Here is an 8,269-nt window from a genome sequence, read left to right on the forward strand (position 1 = left end):
TCTGCCTGCCTCCCCCTCACCTGTTTGCCTCCCCCCTCACTTGCCTGCCTCCCCCTCACCTGCATCCATCACCTGTCTGCCTCCCCCTCACCTATTTTCCTCCCCCCTCACTTGTCTGCCTCCCCCTCATTTGCCTGCCTCCCCCTCACCTGTTTGCCATCAACCTCCCCTTCTCCCTCCCCCCTGACTTGTCTGCTTCCCCCTCACCTGCCGGGAAAAGAGATTAGATGTCACGACAGGGCGATGTTTAAAAGAAACCTCAGGATTGAGAGCTGAAAGTTTCTGACTTTAGAAAGCAGTTGAAGTGTCGGCGTGACAGAGAGGAAAGCGCCGAGCTGAACTTTTCTGACTTTAGAAAGCAGTTTATGACTTTAAGAAAGCAGTTGAAGTGTCGGCGTGACAGAGAGGAAAGCGCCGCGCTGAACGTTTCTGACTTTAGAAAGCAGATTCTGACTTTAGAAAGCAGAGTCTGACTTTTGAAAGCAGTTGAAGTGTTGGCGTGACAGAGAGGAAAGCGGCGCGCTGAATGTTTCTGACCTCAGAAAGCAGTTGAAGTGTCGGCGTGACAGAGAGGAAAGCGCCGCGCAGAACGTTTCTGACTTTAGAAAGCAGATTCTGACTTTAGAAAGCAGAGTCTGACTTTCGAAAGCAGTTTCTGACTTTAGAAAGCAGTTGAAGTGTCAGCATGACAGAGAGGAAAGCGCCGCGCTGAACGTTTCTGACTTTAGAAAGCAGATTCTGACTTTAGAAAGCAGTTTCTGACTTTAGAAAGCAGTTGAAGTGTCAGCATGACAGAGAGGAAAGCGCCGCGCTGAACGTTTCTGACTTTAGAAAGCAGATTCTGACTTTAGAAAGCAGATTCTGACTTTAGAAAGCAGAGTCTGACTTTCGAAAGCAGTTGAAGTGTTGGCGTGACAGAGAGGAAAGCGCCGAACTGAACGTTTCTGACTTTAGAAAGCAGTTTCTGACTTTAGAAAGCAGTTGAAGTCTCAGCATGACAGAGAGGAAAGCGCCGTGCTTAACGTTTCTGACTTTAGAAAGCAGAGTCTGACTTTCGAAAGCAGTTGAAGTGTTGGCGTGACAGAGAGGAAAGCGCAGAGCTGAACGTTTCTGACTTTGGAAAGCAGATTCAGACTTTAGGGGATTCTGACTTTAGAAAGCAGTTTGTGACTTTTAGATAGCAGTTGAAGTGTCGGCGTGACAGAGAGGAAACCGCCTCGCTGAATGTTTCTGACCTCAGAAAGCAGTTCAAGTGTCGGCATGACAGAGAGGAAAGCGCCTCGCTGAATGTTTCTGACTTTAGAAAGCAGTTTATGACTTTTAGAAAGCAGTTGAAGTGTCGGCATGACAGAGAGGAAAGCGCAGAGCTGAACGTTTCTGACCTCAGAAAGTAGTTGAAGTGTCGGCGTGACAGAGAGGAAAGCGCCGCGCTAAACGTTTCTGACTTTAGAAAGCAGATTCTGACTTTCAAAAGGAGTTGAAGTGTTGGCGTGACAGAGAGGAAAGCGCCACGCTAAACGTTTCTGACTTTAGAAAGCAGAGTCTGACTTTCGAAAGCAGTTGAAGTGTTGGCATGACAGAGAGGAAAGCAGCGCACTAAAAGTTTCTGACTTTAGAAAGCAGAGTCTGACTTTCGAAAGAAGTTGAAGTGTCAGCATGACAGAGAGTAAAGCGCCGCGCTGAACGTTTCTGACTTTAGAAAGCAGTTTCTGACTTTAGAAAGCAGTTGAAGTGTCAGCATGACAGAGAGGAAAGCGCCGCGCTGAACGTTTCTGACTTTAGAAAGCAGAGTCTGACTTTCGAAAGCAGTTGAAGTGTCAGCATGACAGAGAGGAAAGTGCCGCGCTGAACGTTTCTGACTTTAGAAAGCAGTTTCTGACTTTAGAAAGCAGTGAAAGTGTTGGCGTGACAGAGAGGAAAGCGCAGAGCTGAACGTTTCTGACTTTGGAAAGCAGATTCAGACTTTAGGGGATTCTGACTTTAGAAAGCAGTTTGTGACTTTTAGATAGCAGTTGAAGTGTCGGCGTGACAGAGAGGAAACCGCCTCGCTGAATGTTTCTGACCTCAGAAAGCAGTTGAAGTGTCGGCATGACAGAGAGGAAAGCGCCTCGCTGAATGTTTCTGACTTTAGAAAGCAGTTTGTGACTTTTAGATAGCAGTTGAAGTGTCGGCGTGACAGAGAGGAAACCGCCTTGCTGAATGTTTCTGACCTCAGAAAGCAGTTTATGACTTTTAGAAAGCAGTTGAAGTGTCGGCGTGACAGAGAGGAAAGCGCCTCGCTGAATGTTTCTGACTTTAGAAAGCAGTTTATGACTTTTAGAAAGCAGTTGAAGTGTCGGCATGACAGAGAGGAAAGCGCCGCGCTAAACGTTTCTGACTTTAGAAAGCAGTTGAAGTGTCGGCGTGACAGAGAGGAAAGCACCGCGCTAAACGTTTCTGACTTTAGAAAGCAGAGTCTGACTTTCGAAAGCAGTTGAAGTGTCAGCATGACAGAGAGGAAAGTGCCGCGCAGAACGTTTCTGACTTTAGAAAGCAGTTTATGACTTTTAGAAAGCAGTTGAAGTGTCGGCATGACAGAGAGGAAAGCGCCGCGCTAAACGTTTCTGACTTTAGAAAGCAGATTCTGACTTTAGAAAGCAGTTGAAGTGTCAGCGTGACAGAGAGGAAAGCACCGCGCTAAACGTTTCTGACTTTAGAAAGCAGAGTCTGACTTTCGAAAGCAGTTGAAGTGTTGGCGTGACAGAGAGGAAAGCGCCGCGCAGAACGTTTCTGACTTTAGAAAGCAGAGTCTGACTTTAGAAAGCAGTTTCTGACTTTAGAAGCAGTTGAAGTGTCGGCGTGACAGAGAGGAAAGCGCTGCGCTGAACGTTTCTGACTTTTAGAAAGGAGCTGAAGTGTACGAGATAAAGCAGGTCAAGTTTGTTATTAGTAAATCCGACTGAAATGTTTGTTGTTGTTGTTGCTGTTGCGAAGCGACCACATGTGTTTTTCCCCCTGTAACTCATCAGCAACCGGTCACATGGCAACCGTCCAAGGATGGTGAACGTCTGATTGGTCGAATTCTGTTGAATAAGAGGATGAAGGATGGGACTGTTCCTGCGGATACAGGGGCGCTGCTGGGACTCAAGGTGAAACCGCCTTCTTCCTCTTCCTTTTCTTTGTCTCCTCCTCCTCTTCCTCTCCTCCTCCTCTTCTTTGTCTCCTCCTCCTCTTCCTCTTCTTCTATGCCTCCTCTTCCTCTTCTCCTCCTCCTCCTGATTGTGACGCTCTCACCTCACTCTGTGTGCAGGTTAGTGTCTTGCTCATGGGCAGTGTGTTTTCAGGTGGTGGGGGGGAAGATGACAGAGTCCGGTCGTCTCTGTGCGTTCATCACTAAGGTGAAGAGAGGGAGTCTGGCGGACACTGTGGGACACCTGAGACCAGGTAAACACACGCCTGAGACCAGGTAAACACACGCCTGAGACCAGGGGAACACACACCTGAGGCCAGGCAAATGCACACCTGGGGCCAGGGGAACGCACACCTGAGGCCAGGGGAACGCACATCTGAGACCAAGGGAACACACATCTGAGACCAAGGGAACGAACACCTGAGACCAGGGGAACAACACGCCTGAGGCCAGGCAAACGCACACCTGAGGCCAGGGGAACAACACGCCTGAGGCCAGGCAAACGCACACCTGAGGCCAGGCAAACGCACACCTGAGGCCAGGGGAACACACACCTGAGACCAAGGGAACGAACACCTGGGGCCAGGGGAACACACACCTGGGGCCAGGGGAACACACACCTGAGGCCAGGGGAACGCACACCTGAGGCCAGGGGAACACACATCTGAGACCAAGGGAACGAACACCTGAGACCAGGGGAACACACACCTGAGGCCAGGCAAACACACACCTGAGGCCAGGGGAACGAACACCTGAGGCCAGGGGAACACACATCTGAGACCAAGGGAACAAACACCTGAGGCCAGGGGAACACACATCTGAGACCAAGGGAACGAACACCTGAGACCAGGGGAACACACACCTGAGGCCAGGCAAACACACACCTGAGGCCAGGGGAACGAACACCTGAGGCCAGGGGAACACACATCTGAGACCAAGGGAACAAACACCTGAGGCCAGGGGAACACACATCTGAGACCAAGGGAACGAACACCTGAGACCAGGGGAACACACACCTGAGGCCAGGCAAACACACACCTGAGGCCAGGGGAACGAACACCTGAGGCCAGGGGAACACACATCTGAGACCAAGGGAACAAACACCTGAGGCCAGGGGAACACACATCTGAGACCAAGGGAACGAACACCTGAGACCAGGGGAACACACACCTGAGGCCAGGCAAACACACACCTGAGGCCAGGGGAACGAACACCTGAGGCCAGGGGAACACACATCTGAGACCAAGGGAACAAACACCTGAGGCCAGGGGAACACACATCTGAGACCAAGGGAACGAACACCTGAGACCAGGGGAACACACACCTGAGGCCAGGCAAACACACACCTGAGGCCAGGGGAACGAACACCTGAGGCCAGGGGAACACACATCTGAGACCAAGGGAACAAACACCTGAGGCCAGGGGAACACACATCTGAGACCAAGGGAACGAACACCTGAGACCAGGGGAACACACACCTGAGGCCAGGCAAACACACACCTGAGGCCAGGCAAACGCACACCTGAGGCCAGGAGAACACACACCTGAGGCCAGGGGAACACACACCTGAGGCCAGGGGAACACACACCTGAGGCCAGGGGAACACGCATCTGGGGCCAGGGGAACGCACAGCTACATCACAGGTGCATCTCTTTCTTTCCTCAGGTGATCAGGTTCTGGAGTGGAATGGTCGGGTTCTTCAGGGTGCCTCGTTTGATGAAGTTTACAACATCATCCTGGAGTCCAAACCAGAACCACAGGTGGAGCTGGTTGTGTCCCGACCAGCCGGGTAGGTCAAAGGTGACACTGTCGGTGCCGGCCAATGAAACGGGAGCATCATCAACACGTAGCGATAGTAGCAGCAGACGTCGTAGATCAGCCCTGCTCAGATGTTCACAGCTGCTCTCTGTCCTTAAAACAGGAATACACTTTAAAACGAAGCACGTAGACAACTCAAACTGCATGATTTAGATCTGACCAGAAGTTCTGTTGCGGCAGAACGTTCCGTTAATAGACTGTTGTTTGTGTTCCTCAGAGATGTTTCCAGAGCAGCAGATAGCTCCTACGTCCATCTGGAGTCCAGTGAGTTAATTACTAAACCACCACTGGGGGGTCTTAACGAGTCTGTACAGGAGTTATAATCGTTCTCTAGAAGACGACAGAATATCTGACAGTTCGCCCACACTGACAGGACGAACATGCAAAGAGCTAAAATACAAAACGCTTCCTGTTCTATGCTCTACATGACGTCTTCTCTGTGTTCGGTGTGTTTAGGTTCCAGTTCCTTCAACTCTCAGAAAGTCGGTCCATCCATCTCCGTCACGTCTCCTATGAGCCCCACCGTTCTGTCCGGACAGGTCTCTGTAAGTTTACCCAGCATGCACTGCACTGCCACAGTCCACAGCCAATCAGCTCTCAGTTAACAGCCTCTTCCACGGCGATGTGTGTTTCAGACAGTGAGCAGGCGTCCTCTGGTTCCCAGGATCCAGGTAACTGTTGCTGTAGAGAGGAGAGAGCTATCCGTCTGTTCCACCCATCTTTGTTCTGTCTGTAGTTCTGCCTGTTAGTTCTCTCACGGTGTCAGTAACGTTAATGCCCCGCCCACCAAATGCTTACCTGACGGAACCAGCGATGGAACGTCTGGTTACAGCTGTCAGATAAATGTAGTGGAGTAGAAACATAGAGTAGGAACCTTGTTTTTCTCCAGTGTGAATAAGGTTCTATTTCTGTTCCCCGGAGCGCTGCTTCTCTGCTGGGTTCCCCATCTGTTCTTCTTCTCTTCTGCAGGGCTGCTCTGTGGTTGTCAGGGTTTCTGGGCTTCTACCTTTGGGTTCTACATAAGTTCTGTGGGATTCTTGTAGTGTTCCACCGAGGACACCATTACAAATTATTCAGCTGGTGTCCTACATGGTACTGTTAGTGATGAATAGGATTCAGCTCCTGCTCTGTTGTTCACAACTATTGTTCTATATGGTTCTGTCCTTTAGGGTCCCTCAGTTCCTGCTGAGCATTTTTGTTGAAGATGATTTTTTCAGGCTTCTTGTGTTTATCGGATAGGAACAGATCAGATCTCCCGATTAGTGGGCTTCCCGCTCTACCTCAATGCTATACACAGTTAGAGGTAACTGCTTCCGGGCTGGAGCAGAACCCGGTCCGTTGTGGTAAGGACTCAGCCTTAGTACGTAGTGCACGCTCTACCAGGTGTGCTAACTGTTGTTGAGGGTTCTGACACTGTTTTACAGGCCTTTTTATGGGATGTGTCTGGTGTTTAATAGGGTTGTTTCTGTGTTCTTTGGGGTTCTATTGATGTCCTACAGGGTGCAGCTACTGCTCTGTATGTTTGTTCTATACCTGAGAGTTCTGCCACTATTATAAATGGTTCTGCTTTGTTCTGTTATGCTCTGGTATTGGTTACTGCTTCTGGTCTGTGTGGAGTTGCTGTAAATCTTCACTGTTCACAGGGTTCTCCTCCTGTTGGGGGTTCCTCTGCTTTTCTGTTGGCTGTATATTCCCTCTGTTGTTCCCCAGGGTTCTCCAGCTGTGAAGGGTTCTGTCCTTGATGTCCTAATTTTAAACCTGATATTTTTTCACAGATGAAGCTGTGGTACGATAAAGTCGGTCATCAGCTGATTGTCACCGTACTCGGAGCCAAAGAACTTCCTGTCCGAGACGACGGCCGACCGAGGAACCCCTACGTCAAGATCTACTTCCTGCCAGACAGAAGGTAACACAAGAACCAATCAGCGTTTTAGGGACTAGATAATGTCAGGTGATGATTAGAAGCTTAGGCCCAGTGTTCTCTGGTTTCTCCTCTGTGTTTTGTGATCTATGTGGTTCTGGTGTATAACCTGCAGAACCTCTGTTCTAGTTCTCTGTGACCAGTAGTGGGTCCTGCTCTGGGACTTACTGTTGTTTGTTTCCTCTCCTTACAGTGATAAGAGCAAGCGGAGAACAAAAACAGTGAAGAAGTCGGTGGAACCTCGGTGGAACCAGACCTTCATGTACTCGCCGGTCCATCGGCGGGAGTTCAAAGAACGGATGTTGGAGCTGACGGTCTGGGATCAGGCCCGTGTCCGAGAGGAGGAGAGCCAGTTCCTGGGAGAGGTCAGAACACATGGAGAACACCGAAAACGTAGAACCCGACATGTTGAGTTGTAGTCTTGTTTGTTAGCTTGTGTTCCCGATAGTTTTAGGTCTCATAAACAAACAGATCAACATGGTGGGAGAACCTCTTCCTGTTACAGGCGTGAGAGTCGCATCAGTCTGAACAAAGACAACACACTGATGTTCCTTTAGAGAACATGTAGAACACTAGACATTACTGCCTGTCTTTCTGTGTTCAGGTCCTGATCGAGCTGGACTCGGCTCTGCTGGACGATCAGCCTCACTGGTACAAACTGCAGCTCCATGACGTTGCCTCCCTGCCGCTGCCCAGCGGTTCCCCCTACCTGCAGAGGAGAGTACTGCAGCCTGAGGAGGCCGGCAGGAGGCTGCAGAGTGAGACACACTAACGCATACACACTAACACACACTGAGGATACACACTAACACACACACTGAGGATACACACTAACACACACACTGAGGATACACACTAACACACACTGAGGATAGACACTAACACACACACTGAGGATACACACTAACACACACTGAGGATACACACTAACACACACTGAGGATACACACTAACACACACACACTGAGGATACACACTAACACACACTGAGGATACACACTAACACACACACTGAGGATACACACTAACACACACTGAGGATACACACTAACACACACACACTGAGGATACACACTAACACACACTGAGGATACACACTAACACACACACTGAGGATACACACTAACACACACTGAGGATACACACTAACACACACACACTGAGGATACACACTAACACACACTGAGGATACACACTAACACACACACACTGAGGATACACACTAACACACACTGAGGATACACACTAACACACACACTGAGGATACACACTAACACACACTGAGGATACACACTAACACACACACTGAGGATACACACTAACACACACTGAGGATACACACTAACACATACACACTGAGG

At 49.7% G+C, this 8,269-nt stretch overlaps 1 protein-coding gene across 9 annotated transcripts in view; it reads left to right on the forward strand.

Moving 5' to 3' along the window:
- Window positions 1-8,269, forward strand: part of LOC123976846 (regulating synaptic membrane exocytosis protein 2-like) — a 47,361-nt gene that overhangs the window by 15,779 nt on the left and 23,313 nt on the right. For 8 of the 9 annotated variants that reach the window (XM_046059215.1, XM_046059223.1, XM_046059217.1 and 5 more), the window contains exons 9-17: window positions 3,009-3,128; window positions 3,324-3,423; window positions 4,835-4,958; window positions 5,205-5,251; window positions 5,444-5,532; window positions 5,623-5,658; window positions 6,763-6,893; window positions 7,102-7,273; window positions 7,513-7,666. In XM_046059215.1, coding sequence (XP_045915171.1) covers window positions 3,009-3,128; window positions 3,324-3,423; window positions 4,835-4,958; window positions 5,205-5,251; window positions 5,444-5,532; window positions 5,623-5,658; window positions 6,763-6,893; window positions 7,102-7,273; window positions 7,513-7,666 — 973 coding nt within the window. The remainder of the gene's footprint in view (window positions 1-3,008; window positions 3,129-3,323; window positions 3,424-4,834; window positions 4,959-5,204; window positions 5,252-5,443; window positions 5,533-5,622; window positions 5,659-6,762; window positions 6,894-7,101; window positions 7,274-7,512; window positions 7,667-8,269) is intronic. The other variant, XM_046059216.1, reaches the window with a different exon arrangement.

Source organism: Micropterus dolomieu, linkage group LG09 (assembly GCF_021292245.1).
Source record: "Micropterus dolomieu isolate WLL.071019.BEF.003 ecotype Adirondacks linkage group LG09, ASM2129224v1, whole genome shotgun sequence".
Taxonomy (NCBI): Eukaryota; Metazoa; Chordata; class Actinopteri; order Centrarchiformes; family Centrarchidae; genus Micropterus; species Micropterus dolomieu.